Source organism: Sarcophilus harrisii, chromosome 1 (genome assembly GCF_902635505.1).
Source record: "Sarcophilus harrisii chromosome 1, mSarHar1.11, whole genome shotgun sequence".
Taxonomy (NCBI): domain Eukaryota; kingdom Metazoa; phylum Chordata; class Mammalia; order Dasyuromorphia; family Dasyuridae; genus Sarcophilus; species Sarcophilus harrisii.
The window spans coordinates 162,303,212-162,326,335 of NC_045426.1; the positions used below are offsets into that span (position 1 = coordinate 162,303,212).

Sequence of the window (23,124 nt, forward strand, 5' to 3'; positions counted from 1 at the left end):
GTCAACATTCAAAGCATCATAGTCTGAGGCAAGTCAGATGCAGATCTTTCTTCAGACTCCATCAGTATATTGACCTTGCTTGAATAGACATCAAAATATTAAAAAGCTTCTTGACTAACTGCTTAATCTGTTGTTCACTAGCCTTGATACCCACCATGAATACCAAGGAGGTGCTTCTTTCTAGCAAAGTCACTGGGTCAAGAATAACTTGATAAAGTCATAGAGTTCAATCTTGTTCCTCCTCAGGCACTTTTAGAAAGGCATTCGGACTATCTTTGAAGTTAGAATTTCTCTGATCACTGGAATGAAGGGGTATATTTGTATCTTCCTTCTTTCAGTGACTAAGTACATCCTTCAACATTGCCTTCATGTTTCTTTCTTGAGAATGTTGTGGTTTGAGGGGAGAGAGGAAATATATGACTACTTCCTTCTTTGTATTTAGTGCCATATGGGGGTGAGAGCCTCACACAGAGTTCTAAAAGGGGCTGTTTTTATAAGAGGGATGATCTCTCTTTTCTTATAGCACTTCTGTGTATCTTAGTTGTCTTTAATGCATTCTGTTTTGTATTGTTGCCTATTTGTAAGTGTTTTATCTTTTGTTCACCTTTGATTTGTAACCTCCTTGAAAACAGAAACTCCAGTGCTCAGAGGTCAAAGGATAGAACAAGGATATCTTCTTTATTCTAGTTGATTGTGGAGTCTGCAAATATATTTATGGTTCCCTTTTTTTTTTCTGTATGAGCTGTTTATAACCAAAATAAGCAGCCTTTTCCATTTCCCTTCTTCAGGGGATTCTCAAACTGTGGAGAAAAGAACATGTCCCTTTAAAACAAATGTCTTTGTGACTAAGAGTTGGTTCTCTTTTTGCCAACAACAGAAGGAGAAAGGGTAAAAGCAAGAGCTGAGCTCAAATAGGGGCTTTCTTATGTTTGCAGTTGCTTTCATTGTGAAAAGTGGGTATTCCCTCAGCCTCTGGGAGCTTCTGTTCAGCTGTTCACTTAACTAAGCCAGAAGCCTCTTCTCTAAAGGTTATTTATTCCCAGAGTTGAGTTAACAGAACAGGAGGCAGTTTGGTCAAAGCCCCTGACATCTCAGATTTGTGAACTCATAAGAAAGGAATCTGTAGAGACCTGAATGTGCCAGTGGAAGAGGCTGCTTTATGGCATTTTTGTTTTCAACCTTTCCCTCTCAGCTGCCTTCCTTGTTTTTAACTCTCCCCATATAGGAAAAGAGCTTCTATTAGGTTCCATAACAATAAACAAGATCCATTTTAGACCTTTTTTACTATTTTACAGTGAAGGACTTGAATTTGAGAAATGAAAAGGACAGAGCTTCAGAAGAATCTAGCCTAAGCCCCTCATTTTGCAGAGAGGAGAGCCGAGTCCTGGAGAGCCCCAAGGTCATCCTGCCAATTGGTGCCAGGGGCAACATTAGGGCCAAGTTGTCCAAATCTGAAACCATTGATTTCTGCCACACTGCACCTTGTATAATTGAAGCCTCCTGTTTATTTATAATAATGTCATATAGAATAGGATTAGGAACTGATGAAAACTTCCAACTGTGACAGATTAAGATTTGTAGTTTTGGATTAACTAAAGACCTAAGCACAATTTTGTTTAGACAATTTGCCATTCAATGTGGAGCATCAATGTATCCTGTTGGCCCCTGGGGAAAAGAAAGAATATCAGCCCTCTGTGCCTGAACCCATGTCTGCAACATTCCTCTACTTACAAGTATCTGCCAAGGTCTAAGACTTGGTACGAAAGGTCATCTGTAATTTTTTCCAAGCTTATCTCACAAGTTCATTTCTGACCTTTCTCACCTTATTCCATTGCCCACATTATTTGTTTCCCCAGAATGCCTGTCCCTTTTCCATCTCCATTGATACATTCATATAGCTTTCTAAGCCCTGTTCAGATACTACCTTCTCCATGGAAGCCTGATTAAAACTATCTTTCCCTTATCTTATCTCGTGGTCCACAAGTCAAATCAACAAGCATCTAGGAGTCCCCATGGGGAAAGGCCAAAACAGATCCTGCCTTCAGGGAGCCAACATTCTAATGGGGGAAACAATATGCAAACAACTATCTGTCTACCTACCTATTTATCTGTCTGTCTGCCAGTTTGTCTGTCTGTCTATCCACACACAGCATTTTGCATTCATGTAATCATCACATCAAAATATTTTAATATTAAAGTATATGAAGTCAGTCTTTTTTCTGTGCTATAAGTGTCACCATGGATAGATAGAGTGTCAGACCTGGAATCAGGAGGACCTTAGTTCAAATATGGCTTCAGACAGACTAATTATGTGACCCTGAAGAAGTCACTTAACCCTCTCTGCCTCAGTTTCCTCATCTGTAAAATGGATTGGAGAAGGAAATGGTAAACCAATGCCAAGAAAACTCCAAGGAGAGTCATAGAGAGTTGTACATAAATTGATAATTGATAAAATGATTCAACAATAACAATATCAAACTGTAAACTTGATAATGGGGGGGAACTATCTCTTAGTTTTATAACATAGCATATTGCATAAAATAGGTGACTAACAAATGTGTTAGGTTACGTAATCAAAATGTGATGTTAAAGAAGAAATACCTGCATCCTGAAAGGTTGTTTTAGCTGATATTACACTTTATGAAATAAATAAATGACTGTAATCAGGGGAAATCTATCTTTGGCTAAGAAGAGCTTCAACTAGGTAATGAAGATTATTCCTCTTTGGTGGAGGAGTACTCCTCCTCAAATCTGCTCTTTCAGCCCATCACTTATAGACTTGTTCTCCCAGCTCTCATCACTTGAAACAATTCAAGACTTAAGTTGGATGAGAATGGAGCATCCCCTTTTTTTGTTCTACAAGCTAAGAGGGCAGCCTAGATTCTCCCCAAAACAAATTTTAATTTTCTTTAGAAAATTCCCCACATTCAAATAATAGAAGAAAATGCTTTCTCTATTGGCCACTTTATTTTTGCCTGTGAATGTGGTCAGATTTTCCATATCCAGTAATAATTTGTTTTTCTTATTATTGTAAAAAACCTTTTCTTGATTTTTCAACCCCCTTAAATTGTCATTTCATAGCTGTCAAAAGATTGTCTATCTCTGTGTCTCTATTCCCTTGCTCTCTCAAAGGTCTGGCATAACCTTTATTACCAAATCCAAGGGTCTTTCCTCACTCCCCCCCCTCCCAACCTTTCTACAGCATTGGACACTCAGCTCCCCTTCTTCTTGGATACTTTCCTTTCTTGGCTTTTGTGACCCTGCTTTTTCCTGGTTCTCCTCCTTTGGATCTTATTCCCACTTCTCAAATTCATCTCCCTTCCTCTTTCTCATTAGCATAAATACCCCCCAAGGCTCTATTTTGGGCACTTCTTCATTTTTTATTCTTTCTTCTAGTTCCCCCCCCAGGCATTGTCAAGAACTGTTGATTAGACCTCTCATCTGTCCCCTCTGCTATACTTAGGCTGCCACCACTTACATTACTTCTGGCCCAGATTATCATACTAATATCTATCTGGACTTTCTATATCTATTATGTCTATCTCTATATATTCTCTCTCTCTCTCTCTCCTTCTCTCTCTCTCTCTCTCTCTCTCTCTCTCTCTCTCTCTCTCTCTCTCTCTCTCTCTCTCTCCCCCCTCTCTCTCTCCCTTCTCTCTCTCTCTCTCTCTCTCTCTCTCTCTCTCTCTCTCTCTCTCCCTCTCTCCTTCTCTCTCTCTCTCTCTCTCTCTCTCTCTCTCCCCTTCTCTCTCTCTCTCCCCCCCTCTCTCCTCTTTTCCCCCCCTCTCTCTTTTCTGTCTCTCTCTCTCCTTCTTCCTCTCTCTCTCCTTCTCTCTCTCTCTCCTTCTCTCTCTCTCTCTCTCTCTCTCTCTCTCTCTCTCTCTCTCTCTCTCTCTCTCTCTCTCTCCCTCCCTCCATATCTATGTGATGGTTTTTCTGATCCATTCTTCAGTTTCCAAAATAAGCTTTGTTATTCCCAGGTTTCCCTTCAGTGACTCACAACTTTCCATAGCTTAAAAGACAAACACCTTATCCTGATGTTTAAGGCCTTCTACAATTTGTCCTGTGAATTTCATTTTCATTATCTGGAAAATGAAAACGATGATATTTGTCCTGTTCATTTTACAGAGTTGTTGTGAGAATCAAATGAAATGACTAATGCTTGTGAGACCATTTCATAAGCTAGAATAAAGTCAAATATATTATCGCTAGTCGTCAAAACACCTCCCTTCTGAATAAATATGAACTTTGTTCCTATGTTCCTGAAAGTATGGTTCTGTTTTGGTGCTATCATTTATATCCTCATAATGAAACCCAAATAATCATTTTAACATATGTTTCCTATTGATCTACAATACAAATGGTGATTCAGTCCTGCTAAGAGTTTCCATATTTCCTTTTCAGCATTGGGCTCCATACAAAACACTCACAAAATCATAGGATTATGAGATGGAAAGATTTTTAGAGAATTAAAATTCAACCCATTCACTTTTTTTTTTACTAATGAGAAAATTGAATCTTAAAAACTTGTCCAAGATCACACAGGCAGTAAGTAGCTGAGCAAGAATATGACCTTAGATCCACTGACTTCAAATGCAATGCTCTCATGTATCTAAGTAAAGAGATGGCTCCTTCCCTTTGCCAAGTCCAGTGTCTTTGTGACTTCTGCTCAGTTGTTTTTCAGTCATGTCCAACTCTTCATGGCCATATTTGAGGTTTTCTTGGCGAAGATACTGGAAGGCTTGCCATTTTCTTTTTCAGCTTATTTGACAAATGAGAAAACCGAGGCAAATAGTTAAGTGTCTTGTCTATGGTCTCTTAGCTAGTAAGCACTGAGACTGGATTTGAACCCAGATCTTTCTGACTCCAGACCCTCTACTCTAACCATTGTACCAGCTGGCTGCTCCTTCCCCTCCTTTACTTGAGTCCTTAATCCCATTTCTGCCCATCACCTCTAGGAGGTTCCCTCTTTAATCAATCTTTCTTCTCGGCTCCTTCCTTAAGGAAGGTAGCTAGGTGATGCAGTGTTTAGAGTATCCACTCTGGAGTCAGGAAAACTCATATTCCCAAGTTCAAATCTGGCCTCAGACACTTACTAACTATGGGAAAATGGGCAAGGCACTCAGTTTCCTCATCTGAGAAATGAGGTGGTAAAAGAAATGGGCAACCACTCCAAAGTCAGACATGACTGAACAACAATCAAAACAACTAGTTTAGGTCTTCTTCCATCCTTAACTTTTACTTTTTGCTACCAATTTTGCTGCCTGAAAATTAATAAAAAAAAAAAAATCTATCTGTACTAGTTTCCTCTGCTTCCTTTTTTCCACTCACTAATCCACCCTTTACAGTTTGATTTTATCATGTAACTGAAACTGTTCTTATCATAGTGACCTATGAACAGTTAATTACCAAATCATATGACTTTTTCTCAGTCTTCATCTTCTGTAATGTCCCTCTAGCATTTATCACTTTTGATCTTCCCTTCTTTTTCTTTGGGGTTTCATTTTTCCCTGTTCTCCTCTTACTTACCCAGTTAGTTCTCAGTTGTTTTTGTGGATTATCATTCTTGACTTGTCTTGTGTCTGTGGGCATATCTAAGGCTTCTTCTCAGACCTTCTTCTCTCTATCTCTGTGTCCTTTCAGTGGATTTCATCAGTTCCTGTGAGTTCAGTAATCATCCTTGTAAGGATGATTCCCTTGCCAAGAAAACCCCAATGGGGTCCCCCTAGATTGAAAATGAACACCCCCAAAAACAACATTTAAGTTCATATTACCCTGCCTGGGAAATATGTTCTTTCCCCATTTCTACCTCTTAGAATCTGACTTCCAGGCTTGGCAGGTACCACCTCCTAAGTGAACCCCTATCTGATCTCCCTCTTTTGATGGGGCCTTTCTCCCATATAAAGTAATAATAATTAATATATAATAAATCTATTACTTTATATTTACTTTACATATATTTTCTATTTATTTATCATTGCACCAGTTTTACTGTACTATAATGTACCAGTGACTGGTTTTGTCTTTTTTATCCCTGGGCCTGCCCAATACATAGTAGATACTTAATAGATATTGAATGAATGAGTCAAAGGGACTGATTTCTGTAAACCAAACATGAAAATCAGCTTTATGGTACCAATGTGTTGTTTATAAGGTTCTCCCTAGATTTGGGGTAATGATTCCTTGAGAGGATACATCTTAATTTGGTTTTAGCATTTTTTTTTGTTTATAGTTTAATTTAACTAAAATTTAATTTTTAGTTTTTTGGTGGGGTTTTTTTTTTGTTTGTTTGTTTTTTAGATTTCATGTATATAAGGAGGCCCTGATGAGGTGTTCTCTCAATCAATGCAGATCAGCAGCTGCCATAGTAGTATTCTTATTCTTAGCAAGCAGCTTATGGGGATTAAGGAGTAGGGTAACAAGGAGGAGGGAGAGTGACTTGCCCAAGGATACACAGCCTGTATGTGTCACAAATGTGATGTGTTTCGAACTCTGATTTCACTGAGAACAAAGCCCTCTTCCTATCTATCCATCACACTCCCTCTTGAAGGTATACTCTGAAGACATGTTACAAGTCAGTTCAATTCACTATCTATTAAGTGCCTGATATATTCAAGGGCAGCCAGGTAGCACAGTGGATGAAGCACTGGGCCTGGAGTCAGGAAGCTTCATCTTCCTAAGTTCAAATCTAGCTTCAGATACCTACTAGCTGTGTGACCTTTGGTAAGACACTCAGTTTCTCTTCTGGAAAATGAGCTGGAAAAGGAAAAAGCAAATCATTCCAATATCTTTGCCAAGAAACAAATAAACCCAAATGGCTCCATGAAGAGTTGGACCCGAGTGAAATGCCTGAAGAATAACAAAGTATGTTCAAAGTGGATGTTAATGATACAAAGCCAAAAGTTATCCAGAAGCCTACACTCTGTTGGTGGAGGTTGGGCAAGGGGGAAAAGAAAGGAGAATTGAATATGTATATCCCATTACCAAGAAAATTGAGGAGTCCTAAGAACAGGGAGGATCAGGAAAACTTCACGGAAGAGGTGGCAGTGATATGTGTAGAAGGGAATAGAAGAAAAGAGGAACAGTATATTTTCAATTAGTCATTTTCCTCCAGATAGTGTCAGAAGTACTGACAGGTGTTCTGGGAGAAAAATATTTATTTAGTTACCCATGAAGAATGCAAGGAAGCTTTTAAGGGAAGCAGGAATGCATAGTTAGCTTTATTAAATGAACTGCTTTCGTAACCAGGAATTACGGTTAACAGTTGAAGATGTCTGTATTAAGAGGTTCCTCCTCTACCAGTTTTCGCTCATTGTGGTTAATGAGGGAGTATTTATTTCCCCTTTGATGCATATGTTGTCTCGGCAAGTACCTTCTTCCCCTTCATATAGTCACAGCCTCGATACAGCACATTTTATGGAATACAGAACTGCTGTAGAAAACTGTCATCAGGTTTTCAGATTCTTCTCACCTGCCTGCATTTGGACACTTCTTGGAATCCAGCTTCAGTTAGGTCTGGTTGGATTTCCTTGTATCCAAGATTATAGGAACAAAAGACTGCTGCTATGTCTTTTAGTACACAGAATTGTCGGGGCTACCAGAACCGTGGCTCTCCGCTTTCCAAAGAAGGAAAGGCATCTCATCCTTACTTAGACCCAACTGGTGTACAAATGGATGGAAATCATTGCATTGAGAATACATGAGTTATTCAGCCAAAAAAAGAAAGCAAGACAACATGACAAATATGGAAATATGTTTAAAAGAATTGCACATGTTTAATCTATATCAGATTACTTGCTGTCTTGTGGAGGAGTGAGATAAAAGGAGGGAGAAAAATTTGGAAGACAAAACCTTACAAAAATGAATGTGCAAAACTATCTTTATGTATGTTTGGGAAAATAAAACACTATCGAGAAAACAAAGCAAAACAAGGAATCATTTTCTCCCAAACTTTAGAAACTTTGGGCATTTTATTTTCTCTCCTATGTTGGATTTGGAGCAGATCCTTTTGCAATAAATATTAGTAATTTACATGGCAGGCATACTTCAAGGTTGCCAAAGAACTTTCCTTGTCACAGTTCTGAGAAAAGGGGTATTTATTACATATCTAATCATCCCCTTTTTTACTGATGAGGAAATTGGTGGCAATGGCCAGCATCACTAAGAATGAACGTAATCTCTTCCCCACAATACCCTTCCTGCCAAGATTTCTTCATCCTTTCTACTCAGATGTTGCAACTCATTTGCATTCCTGACTTTTGGAAAAGAAGTTTTCTCATTGGGATCAACTTTAGTCTGATATTAGAACACAAGCCCCAGCTCAATCAGTGGAGGGGGTCAAAAGTCTAGAAAAGTGAATCATCAAATCATCACCATGATCCATCATAGCTAACATTTATGTAGCAGTTTAAGGCTTATAGAGCACTTCACAAATGTTCCAGGCTGACAACAACCTCGGGAATTACATGCCATTATTATTATTTCCATTTTATAGATGAAGAAATTAAAGAAGGAGGAGATTAAATTATTTGCATGGAGGGATCACTTTTCATATCTAGAAAAAAGACTCACAGGAATCAGATCCCAGAAGATAGCTTAGAAATGGTCTGGACAGAGGACTTAAATTGGTTTTATCTTCATTGGAAAACTGTACAAGTGCCTTGCATTTTTTTTTTAGCCTATCAATGCCTTCCCCATCCCCATCTCCTTTTACCTTCATGATTTTGAGCCACTAATTAGTAACTGTTCAATTCCTTCAGGCCTACCATGTTACCTTAGCAGGATCATTCAGGAATGATGACAAATGATAATCTAAATATTACTATTTGAAAATGATAGCAGGACCACTTAGAAGTGATACCCCCAAGAGAACACACAGATGAAATCAGAAAGCCCACTCGCTAGGCTTGCTGTGGAATTGCTATATCTTCATAGCCCTTCTATCCTTTCTCAAGTGGCTATTCCAAATAAAGAGTCTTCGTTATCCATTTAACTCCCCATCCCCTATCCCCTCACACATTTCCCCCACACCTCTAACTGATGGCTCTTTCAGGAGTAGCTTTTTTATGTGCCTTTATTGGAAGGGAGGAGAAATTACAGAGACCAAGAAGGCTCCATGCACTGTAGTAGTGATTTAAAATGTATTAAATTCCTCCACCACCACCCCTTGCATCCAGTTTCAGGAGAAAGGCCAAACAGGGACAGTCTCATCACCCCGATACCGTCTCTTACAACATCTTACTCTGTTCTCAAATAGCTTTTGCTTTTCAATTAATTCCTATCCTTTTGTTATCACTAGTCCTCTGTTGCCCAGCTGTTCTTTGGGCTAAGGTCATCCATTTGAGCTAAAAAAAAAATGTGTAAGGTGTAAGGCAGGGGTCCTTAACTTTCTATGTCATAGACTTTTTGAGGGCCACCGGAGGCAGTTGTTGGCACAGGAGTTGAGTGTTGGGCCTAGAGTCAGGAAAACCCAAATTTATTTTTTTTCTGATACTTAGTAGCTTTTTGAGTCTGGGCAAATCACTTAATTTCTGGTTTGCCTCAGTTTCCTTAACTGTAAAATGGAATAATAATAGCATTTACCTCTTCCAGGATTGTGATAAAGATCAAGTGAGATAATATTTGTAAAAAGTGCTTAACAGTGTCTGACACATGGTAGACATTGGCTGACTAATAGTTTCTTTCTTAGAATAATATTTTTAAATAATTGAAGAAAATCTTAAATTTATTACAGGTTAGTGAAACTTAAAATTTGATTTTCCCCATAAGGACCCTTGAGATAGGTGAGTGTCTGTGTAGTCCAGGATAAGAACCCATGGAATGTTTGATCTCTTTTGCATAATGCCCAGCACAGCCCCATGTAGCCATGAATGGGAAGGAATCTGGGAAGTACCCCCATTTCTTGGGAAAAGAATATACCATGAATTGCAGCATGGAGATCCTTAAGGGGCATTCAGGGGGATATTAAACTCATGACTTGTGACATAGGAAAAAAGGAATTAGTGGGAGACATGAATTTTGGGATGTGACTGACATAAGAATTGTTTCCCTTGACAATATATATTTATTTATTCCCATCCGTTCACTCTTACTGGAAAGAAGTCAAAAGGAAAAGAAAATAAATAAATAAATAAATGACTGCTAATTGAATAGAATTATTTTTTTTTAAAGGCCATGAACTATCATTGAGGAGACTAGCTTAGTCTTAGGTCTTCCATATTGTCACTTATTATCTTTGTGACTTTTGGCAAATCACTTAATTTCTATGGGCCTCAGTTATCTGTAAAATAAAGAGGTTGAACAAGATGGTCTCTATTGTCTCTTCTAGGTCCAAAAGCGGATAAGATCATATGTCCTTTTGGCATCAGTTCTTTCTCTAAGCCTTATTTTGCTGCTGTATAAGAATAGTAACAATAATAATTATTCAATTCAGTAACCATTTATTAAACACCTACTATGCGCCAAATAACGTACTAAGTGCTGGGGATACAAGGAGTTTGCAGCCTAACAGGAATGACAGCATGCAAATAAATATATACAAAGCAAGCTAAATACTGGATCAATAGGAAAAAATTAGTAGAGGGAAAGCATAATACTAATAGTAATGTCTGGGCTAGCTTTCTGGAGGATTTCAAGCCCAACCTTGGTCTTAGTGGAGGAGTGCAGGAGGCAGGAGAGCCACCAGGAGGATGGTCAAAGATAGAATGTCTCATTTCCAGTCCTCTCAGCCCTTATATACCTCAGTATGATTACATCATTACAGCACACTAAGTATGTGCCATTATATCACCATACTTAGTATATGTGAACTAGAGAACCATTATCTCATCAATCACACTGAGTTAACACCCTGTTGTAAGCATTTTTGCTTCAAGTCTATTTTTCTCAGAGTTCCCCAATATCTGTGGTCTTCTACAACTAATAACCAACATATATAAAATATTTTAAACTTTGCAAAGTGCTTTACATACATAGGTTTGATGGATATTCACAGAAACCCCGTTAGATAGCTATTATGATTAGCACAATTTTTATTGGAACAAAATCAATTGAATGACTTGCTTGGGGGCCCAGGGCTATTAAGTATGAAGCAGAATTTCAAACCCAAGTCCAAATAGTTTACACTACTCATTATACCAAGCTGCCATGTAAAACGAGGAGTTGGAACCAGTTTTAAAAAACAAACAGAATGAACCAGTTGATCTTTGAGGTCATTTCCAGGTCTGATATTCTAAGACTCCTCTTTGAAACTAGTGACAAGCGTTTAATTGATTCTTATTGGGTTGTTTGTTGGGTTATTTACAATAGCATTTTTCTAACTCGGATATTCTGATTCATTTATTCTTCCCTGCTTGCCTCCCCCACAGCAAGGACCCTGCACATGCTCGGGGTTTCTCTGTGGTTCCCATGGAGCTGACATGACCTCCGTTGATAAGCTCAGATCATTCAGAATAGGTCCTTGAGTTGATAGGTCAGATGCAAGATCCTCAATTTATCTTGACCCTGGGAGGCAGAAGGACTGCTAACCCAACTAAGGAAAAGAATGGGCATGAAAATCAGAGTTCTTGGTACTTGTTTAGAGCTAGGTCACCTCTATTGGAGGCTTTGGTTGTTCAAGTCCTCTTGAAATGAAGCTATTTTGGGGGAGTGGGGGGTCAGAGAATAAGTTCTCTGTGAAATGGAAACAATGGGAGTTTTTAGCCCTCGACCTGTGGTGAACTAAGCCCTCTGAGCAGAGGAATGGCCATTTGCACATGGCAATGAATTGGAACAATTCAAGACTTTCATTCTGCTGTGGTCCTTAAACAAGTTTCTGTTGTCAACAAGTTGACTCCATGATAGCAATCTTTAATTAATGTTCCTTAGAAAGGGATGCCTCTATTTCAGATCGTTTCCTAAAGCTGGATGAGTCATTAGCTCTTATAAGACCTGTGAGTCAGTGTGACTTAATTTTTTGGCTAAAACATGCTGTGGGCGTGCAATGGTAAATACTAAATAATCACCAGCTAGCCTATTCCTATTATGCAGTCCATCTTCATGGAATAGTTTGTTCCCTTTCACACTCAGTCTCAAACATAGCAAATTGTACTTTCTGATTTTCCCTTTCCTATCTCGGTATCTGAGTAACCTGCTTATTCCTAGTGATTCTATTTCCAAAGTATTAAAATTGGCTAATTAGATGCTGCTTCTTATGGTTGACCTCAGTAACAGTTGCTGGAGACTGCTGCTTGCCTTTAGCAGAGTGAAATATTAAAACTTTGCCAGGCTGCCTTTTTTCTTTGGAACCAAATCTGTCCACAAAGATTCTTACAAATAATAAAAATAACAATAATAGTTAATATTTATGTAACATTTTAAGGTTTGCAAGGCGCCATAAATATCATCTCCTTTTATCTTCACAATCACCCTGAGAGGAAGGTACTTATTAGGGTCATTTTACAGATGGGGAAACTGAGATAAACAGGTTGTGGAATTTGCCCAGTGTCATACAGCTAGGAAAATTCTGAGATCATATCTGAACACAAATCTTCCCCTGACTCCAGGTTCAGTGTTTTATCCCATGCACCACCTAATTGCCTTTAAATGAGGAAAGAGGAAGAGGGAAAGGCCATTAAATGCAGAAGTTCTTTGAAACTCTTTTCCCTCCAAGCCATGCTCAGAGAGAAATTCCAGTGCCCTAGAACCATGGCTCTTATTGCTTTGTTTTTCTTATGTGAAATGTTGGATTATAGTTTCAACCAAGTCATCCTCAGCGACATTGAGGAAGCCCTCTGGATTTTGTGGGAGGCACCCAATTTGAGCTCTCTCAGGTCGTGCTACCTGTTAGACTCCCCACTCTTCAGACTGCACATAGAAACTAGCTGGCAATTAATGTGCTCCTGAGAGTGAGGGAAACACAAACTGGGATTGCTGTGAGAAATGACTATTTCACACAGGTTGGGACAGTGACGGGAAAACTGACTGCATGGGTTCAGTTTCCCACCCCCGGCAGCTGTTACTACCTGTGTGAGTTGGTGAGTTGGACTGGCAGAACAGCCTCTAGCCGGGTTATCTCGTGACTGCCGTAAATAATCCGCAGGACTTTTCTGTTAGCGGAGAAGTACCTTTCCTAAGCCCTGACAGCTGCTCCTTGGGTGGGAGGGGATGGGGCCGGGAGCTCTGTGGGGCAGCGGGCAGTAGTCACCCTCTGACTCTCCAGCCTGGGAATTTTCCTGCGCTGGGGACTCGCTGAGCCTCCGTTTCGGATTCTCACATGTTGCTTTTAAGAGCCTGTTGGGCAAGATGAGAAGTTTTGCTTTCGGCAGAGCTGGGGGTGGGGCAGGAGCGGGGAGTGCTCACCGTTAACCCCTCCCTCGTCCTTTCTCTCCCATAGGTGTGTGATGTCAGAGCAGGAGGCAGTGCTTGGGACCTCCCCCCCAGAAGACTGAGCGCCTGTCATCATGAGCCAGTATGAATGCTAACAGAGCAGCTGGAGCTGTCAGGGGAGGGGAAAGAGAGGAGGGGCTGAGCATGCTGGAAGTCAATGACTGAATCACCCAACTTCTTCCCAGGACTGCCTGGACCTCAGTGACTGCAAAACTGCCTGGAAAGGAGCCCCGAGGTCTCCTTCTGCCTTCATTCCGCGGTTGGGGCGGCTGTGAGCGCCGCCCGTGTATTTACCCTTTGGATTTCTGACTTTGGATTCTGACCCCCCCTCCCCCAAAATAGCTTCATTTCAAGAACAGACATCCAGTGGACATTCTGGTCCACTGCCTTGGACCTCAAAATGTGTCATGTCATTGTCACCTGTCGCTCCATGCTGTGGACTCTTTTAAGCATCGTGGTGGCTTTCGCGGAGCTCATCGCTTTCCTGAGCGCAGACTGGCTGATTGGCACTGCCAAGCCCTCCAGCAATGTGGACGTGGACAACAGGACCGGGGGCTCCCAGCAGCCTTACCACCCCACCTTGGGCATCTACACGCGCTGCATCCGCATCTCCCACATCCACCACTCCAACCGCAACACCCTCTGCGGTCCCTACGCCGAGAACTTCAACGAGATTGCCAGTGGCTTCTGGCAAGCCACCGCTATCTTTCTGGCCGTTGGGATCTTTATTCTCTGCACGGTGGCGTTCATATCTGTCTTCACCATGTGTGTGCAGAGTATCATGAAGAAAAGTATTTTTAATGTCTGTGGGCTGCTACAAGGAATTGCAGGTAGGTGCCGCATGAACCTGAAGGGACTGGGACTCGCTGAGGGAAAGGTGTGCAGGAAGTAGTTGGGGAGAAACTGTTTATGGCACATTCCCCTCCTTCATTCATTCTCAAGTCAGCCTGTCACACTTTGGAGCTTTTCTAGACCTCTCTCAGTTATCTTTTCAGTTAAGGGGCACAGGTCCAACGGAGATGAACCGGCGAGCCGAGCTGGCCCAAGTTTCCTGTATTTCCTGTTTCTGTCATCTTCGGCTGACACAAAGGCAGCCTCTCGTTCTTTTTTGGCTTTAGCCAAACTCTGGCATTAGCTGGTCCTAGGGAGTTATAAATTGTTAGCTTTCTGTTTGAGTTACCACTTCTTTTTTTTATTACTTTCTCCCATTAAATTGAAAGCATGCACTCCGTGGCAGCCTATTCTATGGTGAAGGATTATGGGGAGAGCAGATCTCAGCCACAGGATTTTATTCTAAATAAGAACCTTAAGTGCTTGGAGTTCATTAAGAGTCCCTAAGTCCATTCTTACCATTTTACTCCTCCCCATGTTCTCCCTCTCTCCTCAAACTCTCTCTTCAAGTCACCAAATCATTTTAGTTGGAAGAAAGAATTAGGCTCAGCTGTTCTATATTAATTGTATTCTGTTTTAAATTGTCAGCCTCCTGGAGCCTGACGGAATATTAGACACAGAAAGTGAAAGGTAACTCATCTAATTTCACGAGAATTCTCACTGTGATGTTTTTTTTTTAGAAATGAGCAGAAAAGGACAGTTAGAGGGCATTGTAATGATCACAGGAGAGAAAGCCAGGAGTGGGTAAGAAACCTACCATTGTTTTCAGACTTTCCCAAACTTCACTCTGGGGATCTGGGTCTGAGAATACTTGAATTTCAGTTCCAAAGAAGGACAAGCTGTCCACTCAGACTCCTGTGAACTGTAAGAACTAATATTCTGTTTTCTTGGCAGCACTCTTTTTCTTTCTTAAGGAAAAAAAAAGTTGAATATTAAGACATCTCATGTAGGTAGATCTTAAAAATGGGATTTTGTCTGGCTTTTGAGAAAAGTACAAAGAATGTTTTTAATAGTTATATCCAAGATATTTTCCAGTCTCCCAAGTTACAATCAGCTGTATTGTCTACAGTCCTCAAGGAAGAGCCCAGGCAGCCCCTAGTAATTCATCGTGCCAGTAGGATATACTAAAGCAAATTTGCAGAGGAGGTTCTAAAGCCCTGGCCCCCAACCCCACCATGACAACCACCACTGACCCCTGGGCCCAAGACTTGAAAGAATCAAGGAGCAGCCCTAGAGAAAGGAAAGATTCCCTTTTTCCTTTCTGTTTGGAGAACATGATTTTCTGTAGCACTTGCCTATTCTTGTTTCCTAGATACCACAATGGACTTGAGGGAATCAATAGCCTGATTGCTGAGGTGTACCAGCCCACCACCTCCAGCTTCCTGCTAGCCACTGGGATTTCAGAGTCAGTTAGGGACCAAAAACCCTGTCCCAAGGAGCCCCACCTTTACTATAATTTACCTTGGAGATCTTTCCTGAACCATTTACATCACTCAGTTTTCAAGGAGCAAAGTCAAGGTCCATGGGTCCAGATCTACTTGTTCATTATAGCTTGCACTATTTCAAGTTAGGCAAGGCCCCTTCCAGAGCCAGGAAGCTCTGCAAGGAGAAAGTCACAACAAATCACAATAAGAACTCATATTTGTGTATCAGTATGTATGGTTTCCAAGGTGTTTTTTTTCACAACCTGCTTCCACATGAAGTAGATAATGTGTTTTTCACATTTTACAGTTGAGGAAATTGAATCACAAAAGATGAGGTGACTGACATCCTGGTTCCTTGTGCTAATGCTTCTTCTTGAAGAAGAGTGTATTATCTTCTATTTTCAAAATAGCTACTTGGTAGGAGAGAGACCAAGAACTTGTTTCCAAAAAAACTTGCAAATCCATTATCTCACTTTTTATATCTTAATTTCCTCATTTTATTTTTCCTCTTTCATCTTTTATTTACTATCATGCTGTGTATACAGGAAGTACTTCATAAATGAATGGAATTTAATTGAATTCCCTCCTTAGATTAACATTGGGAAATAGATAGGTGAGAGATGACCATCTTCATTTTGACATGGACAGCAAACTTTAAGTCCCTCAGAGTCTAAGGGACTTTCCTAATGTCTTAAAGAGAATTATTGACAGTCAGCAATGGAATCCATGTCTAAATTCTAGTGTACTCCTCTTAGTTTCCAGACTTCATTGTCAGTGATCAGTGTGGAAAGTTCTTAATTTTCCTGCTTTCCAAACAGCCAAAACTTGATATGTTCTCAAAAGAACTAACTTTTCAGATAATGGTTAAAAGGACAAATCTCTTTTACTCTTCCAGAAGTTTTGGGAGGAATGGGGAGAAGCAGTGAACTACTGATTCACCCTCCCAGTACAAAAGTAATTTATACCCTGAGTCTACAGCCCCTATTCTCTGTCCTCCCAGACAGACATTTCACAGAGTCAACTCTCTATAATACATATCTCCTTAAAGGATACAATGGGTGACAAAGTGGATTGATAATCAGGAAGATTTAGATTTTAATTAATGTTTTTTGCTACTAACTTAGACTTTCTGAACCTCAATTTGCTCATTTATAAAAATGAAACTATTAGACTATTTCTGAAGTTTTGAGTCTGGGAAGATCTTTTCAACTTAGTTCTACACCTTTGTGAGGTCATTCTATAAATATATCCTGCTTAGCCTGGCATTCCATTATGTGGACATGTGCAGTATCATCTTTAACCTAGAAGATTTCACTTAGTACTCTCTCTGCCAAATAATTTATTAAAATGTTAAATAACATTCCTGGGGAATCCTCTACTCATACTTTTCTGGCCAGAGACAAATCCATTTATCCCTACTTGTTTTTCTGTTTTTAAACTAGTTTTCTACCCACAATAAAAACATTTCCTAACCACAGGTTTCCTGTTACTTGTGTTCCCCCTTCTCTTCCCCCCCCCCAAAAAAAAACACACAACAGCTCTTAGTGTCAAATCTTATCAAAGATTTCTTAGTAAGTCTTAGTAAATTATCTTCACTAGTTTCCCCTTGGCTGGCTTGTTTTACCCAATTAAAGAGCTCTTGAGATTAGAAAGGCATACTCCACTTACCTTTCTCCCTGGAGGACATACTTACATAGATTTTTAATGATCTTCCCCTCTATTATAAATATTACCAATCTGCCAGGTATGATGGGGAAGTGGGCAAGTTGGTCTATATACCTAGGAGTTCTTGGGGGTAAGATTCAGATGCACCAGCCTTTAGTTCTCTGGCTATTTGTAATGAGAGATTATATTTGGGCCAACACTTCCATGATTTCATTTTTACAGTCAGGACTCTTGGGTGGATGCTATCCAAGATAGATTATTTTTTAAAGAACCAGCCTACCAATGCCAGGTAGCTTGATGAGTTAAAATCCCCAGGAATCTCAAAGTCTAACTTTCTTTAATTATCATAACCATTTCACCTGATCGTTTGATCACTTCACTTTGACTCAAAGATCAGCCCCGTTGGTCTTAATGACTTAATGACTAACTAGTCATTAAGCACATGTCAGGCACTTTCCTAAGCATTGGGACAAAAGACAGTCCCTTTCCTCAAGGAGCTCACAATATAATGGAGGAGACAATAACAAGCAAATAGGGAAAATAGGAAATAATTCCCAATGTATATAGTAAATAGGAATAATGAACAGACAAAAGACATTAGAAGCAAAATGGATTGAGAAAAACTTCTAAAGGTTAGATTTTAGTTGGGACTGGAAAGAAGTCCTTATCTGAGGCCATATTCACACTGTCCATTGAAGAATACCCTTCCTTCTCTACAGCCTACTGGGAGGAAAAAAGAATTTAGAAATCTAAAAATTAATTTTTCATTAAAACTCATTTATTAAGTATCTGCAAAGAGGAGTACATGTCCTTGCCATCAAGGAGAGTTTATGATCTAAGATAGCTGTTAACTTTTTTTTAAAAATTGGGCTTTGTGTTTATTTCTTTTCACTTCTTCATCTGCTAAACTATAGGAAACAAGAAAGAGCCAAACAGGGAGAGAAGAAATCTGGGTTCATGTCCTGACTCTGCCATTTATGTTGTGTGTCAGCTTATGAAAGTCACTTCCCCTTTCTTGGTCTCAGTTTCCTCAGTTGCAAGACTAGATGATTTCTGTGGTTCCTTCCATTTGTATTAGTCTATGATTCATCTTTATACTCTCCAGGATTTGTCCTGTATGTAAATGATTTTTGTGGAATGGCTTGTCAAACTGTATTTAAGATGTCCTTTATTCAGACAGTCCAGACAGCTCCTTCCAAGATAACTGAGTCCTTTATAGTTGAATGAGACTTCCAATTATAGCATTCCTTACATGGGCATTGTTTTAAAACACCAAGAGCAAGATCAGGTGGGAGAAGTCTAATGGAAGAATGTGATTTTTTTTTTTTAAAGATCTTTTCAGCCTTTGACAGAGTGGTATGGTGTGAGAAGGGAGGGACATGCTACCTGAGGGTCTTATCCACATGAAAACTATGTTTTAAATTCTAACTTTCCTAAAAGATTCCCCTTTTTTTGGTCTTTCTTCTTTCTTGAATAGTCCCTCCTCCCCAAAAGAATATTTCAAATTTTAAATTTGGCGGGAGGCAGAGATTCCTGTTCAGCCAGAGCCCCTCTCTTGGGACCACTTCATCTTGGCTCTGAAATGTTGGAGAGAAATCTATCCCCATTCTGTCTAGCCCAGTTGGGCCTCTGGGAGGAGAGAGTATATAAAAGAGTGAACTAACTGATCAGGGAACTACTTTTCTTGTGGAAACAAGATTGCAGGGAGGCCTGGATGCCTTCTCTGTATCCCTGACATGCAGATAGATCCACCCAGTTTCAAGTAAAGCTTTTGGCTCTGGTTCCTGGCCCTGTTGCTGTGAAATCTGCCCATGGGTGTCTGAAGCCAGCTGCCTCTGACCACTGACTTACTTCTTCAGTGCATGCGCTGGTTCTTTCCCCTCTGCCAGCTGTGTGGCTGGTCTGCATCTGGTTAACAGCAGCACAAGTTTAGCTGATGACTTAGTGCAGCTGTGACGTGTGTTCTTTGGGGTTTTCCCCCCTTGTCAGTCCTGGATCTGGAAGACATGAAAACAATTGGTGTGAGAAAGGGTTGTTGCCAGAGCAAGGGAGCTTTCAGAAACAGACCCTAGACTATTCATTCCTAGCTTGGCAAGCATGATAATTTTGTTTTTTTTTTTTCTTTTCTTTTTAAAAGAAAAGCTTTTTCATATTTCAAGACCATACAAGAGTTAATTTTTTAATGACTAAGTAAGAGTTTAATGATTAAATAGACTATAGGCCTGTATAATCTTTGTCATCCAGAAGAGCTGGGCACGAGTATATTAATAGAAGTCATTATCTAGCATCTTGATGCTTGGTTAAAGGAAGTAAATTGGTTATAAAAGAATCTGTTTCCCAAAAGGAAACTTGAGGAAATCCTAAAGTTTGGCTAATTCAAACATATCTCAGTAAAAATAATACAGATGAAGCTCTTAGTTCCTAAATTAACCCAAACACTAGCATTTGTCTTGAAAGCCTAAACATGGTAGTCTTTTAGTGCACATTAAGCATTGATTAAGCACCTGTTATATACCAAATACTGTGCTAGGTAATAGAAATAGACAAAAGTGGAACAGTTCTAGACTTCAAAAAGTTTGTATTCAATAGACAGTAAGCAAATAATTAAGAAATCAGTGGTGTCCAGCAAGTCTTAGCTAAACTTGGGAGTGCACCCAATCAAAACCAGTTAAAAAGCAGTCATTTAACTGCTGTTCTCCCCCTACCTCCACCCCCATATATGGCTGAAAGAATAGCTAGTAGCTTTAGATTATTCTAAAAGCTTTCCTGAGCAAGCTCTGTTACAGATGACATTTTGATTTTCCCAAGATTCTCACAATTACATCATGGAAGGATCCTTAGAATTAACTTTATTTATTTATTTGTTTGTTTTTGCAGGTGAGCCTATTTTTTTATTTTTTAAAAACAATAGCTTTTTATCTTTTTTATTTTTAAAATAATAATAGATTTTTAATTTTCAAAATACATGCAAAGATAGTTTTTAGCATTCACCTCTGTAAAACCTTGTGTTCCATATTTTCCTTCCTGCCTCCCTCCCATCCTTCCCCCATCCTAGACAGCAAGCAATCCAGTATAGGTTAAATATGTGCAATTCTTCTAAACATGATGCACAAGAAAAATCAGATTGAAACTGGAAGAAAAAATGATAAAGAAAAAAACAAGCAAGCAAATAACAACAAAAAAGGTGAAAATAGTATGTTGTGATTCATTTTCAATCTCCAGAATCCTCTCTCTGGCTGCAGATTGCTCTCTCCAACACAAGTCTATTACCTTGATTCACCTCATTGTTGAAAAGTAGCTTTTAATTTTTCAAGAAACATGCACTTTTAGTTTTCAACATTCATTCTTGCAAAACCTTGTGTTCCAGTTCCACCCCATCTTTCCCTTTCCCTAGATAGCAAGTAGTCCAATATAGGTTAAATATGTGCAATTCTTCTGAACATATTTCCATATTTATCATGCTGCACAAGAAAAACCAGATCAAAAGGGGAAAAATATAAGAAAGAAAAAAACATTTACTATTTTAAAAATAACATTTGGTTAGATAAGGTAGTTCATAACACTCTGCCTTTCAAAAATCTTTCCTTTTCAAGATCTGAATGGTTTGTGTGAGATCTCTAAGGCCACAGAGCCATTTTCTGGACAGTAATATTAACATCTCACTTTGCCAAGCACTTTATGGTTTATTCAATGCTATACACATTTATTAAGTACCTACTATGTGTTAGGCACTTTGCTAAGTACTGAAGATGCAATTCATAAAAAGAAAGACAGTCCCTGCCCTCAAAGAGCTTATAAACGAATAGAGCAAGGGTAGGAAGAAGATAGCTCATAAAAAGAAGCAGAAAAGTGGTGGATTGTGGGAGGAGGACACCAAAGGGTATCCATAAGGCACATTTTGTTCTGTGGAAACAGAAACTGGAAAGAGCAGAAGATGCAAAAATGGAGTGAGCTAAGTTCAGTTTCTGCCTTCTGTAAAAGAAGGCATCAGGAGGAGTTTGATACTCCCCCTGCCAGGGTTCCAAACTGAGAGGAGAGATAGTGTCAGTGCAAGTTTGAGTTAGCATGGTGATAAGACTAGAAGTGGTGAACTTGTCCTAGAGAAGCATCTTGTTCCAATGGAGCTGAAGCCAGGAAGAGAAGCAGATACAAAGGGGACAGTTTACAAAACACTTCTGACACAAAAACCTTGGGAGTCAGTTTGCCAGAGAATTATTATCTCCATTTTATAGATGAAGAAGCTCAGAGGAGATAAGTGATTTTAGAGTTGGAAGAGACCTTCGGGACCATATAATCTAACCCCTTCAATTTACACTTGAGGGTGACTTAGTATCATAAATATAGACCTAGAAGGGACTCTTTGTTGTTCAGTCCTTCTTATGACATCTTTTGAGCTTTTCTTGGCAAAGACACTAGAATGATTTGCCCTTTTCTTTTCTAGCTCATTTTACATATGAGGAAACTGAGGTGAAATGACTTGCTCAGGGTTATGCAGCTAGTCAGTGTCTGAGGATGGATTTGAACTCAGGTCTTCAAGCTCCAGGTCAAGCACTTCTTTTATTGCTCCATCTTGCTGACCCAAGTGCTACAAGACATCCCATGAAATAATGCTTGTTTTCTTTTGTGCATGTGAGCCATCCCTCCTTTTAGGTGCAATCTCCTTTGATTATTTGGTTTCATTTATCATAAGAATAATTATAGTTCCAAAACTGGAGATTAATTCTTGGTCATTAAAGCTCTTTCACAGACATTATTTAATAACTATATTACCTTGGACCTCAGTTTCTTTCTCTGTAAAGTCAGGAGATTATACCAGATGATTACTTAGGTCCCTCCCAGTCTCAATTTTACAACCTTATGTAGAGTTAAGTTAATGCTATTAAGTTAATATTTATACATGGGCTTAAAATGACATCATTTTTATTCATCTTTGCCTTCTTTTCCACTACCATACCCTTCTGTGTCACCACAGAAGGAAAGGGGGTTGCCTAAGACCAAGGGCCATTTTTTGTTTTTCTTTGTTTTATAGGTTGCCATGGCCAAAATCCTCCCCACCCAAGGACCAGCCAACTTGTGTTTGAATTCCTTTGTACCCAGATTATTCATCAGAGAGCAGGCTCAGTCTTTTGCCAGGGCTAAACTAGATGCCATCCAAGCATAGTAGAATCTACGAGAACTTGAACTTCACCAGTTCATTCTTTGCAACCTCAGGGGCATCTGCATGCATATCTGCAAATCATTAGAGCAGGATTTTGTGGAAGGTTTGAGGCTAAAGAAACTAAAAATATTAACTGTAGAAAATTTAGCAGTAAAAGTAGAGGTCATTATTCTTGGATTTTTAACAGGTCACTGAAGAGAGACTCATTTTCTAGACTGTCTGCTAGCTAAAACTGACAATCAATAACCTTCATTCATTAGAAGTAAAGATTAACAATTGTAAATCAGAACGAAATCAAGAATATTCAAAATGCTAACCTTTAGTAACTCACAGGGGACTTGGATGAAAATTTCAGAATTATAAAAGAGCAAGACTAGAATTAAATTAAATATTTTTTGAATATCAACCATGTATAGAGCATTATACCAGAAACTATTAGAATGGTAATTTCTTGACTTTCTCAACTCTAGTACATTAATAATAGGGAATCTGCGTTGTTCAAGCTACACCCTCAAGAAATAAAAATTCATCATCTATTTCAGAGAAACATAGGAACCCACCCTTATTATAAGATAACTAATTACTGCTTAAAAGCAAGTGGATCAGGCAGGCATTAATTTG

The 23,124-nt window shown here is 39.3% G+C and overlaps 1 protein-coding gene across 2 annotated transcripts in view; it reads left to right on the plus strand.

Moving 5' to 3' along the window:
• Nucleotides 1-23,124, plus strand: part of LHFPL2 (LHFPL tetraspan subfamily member 2) — a 218,154-nt gene that overhangs the window by 171,251 nt on the left and 23,779 nt on the right. For both annotated transcript variants that reach the window (XM_023495799.2, XM_023495800.2), the window contains exon 5: nt 13,373-14,195. In XM_023495799.2, the coding sequence (XP_023351567.1) occupies nt 13,766-14,195 (430 nt within the window). In that variant the 5' untranslated portion in view covers nt 13,373-13,765. The remainder of the gene's footprint in view (nt 1-13,372; nt 14,196-23,124) is intronic.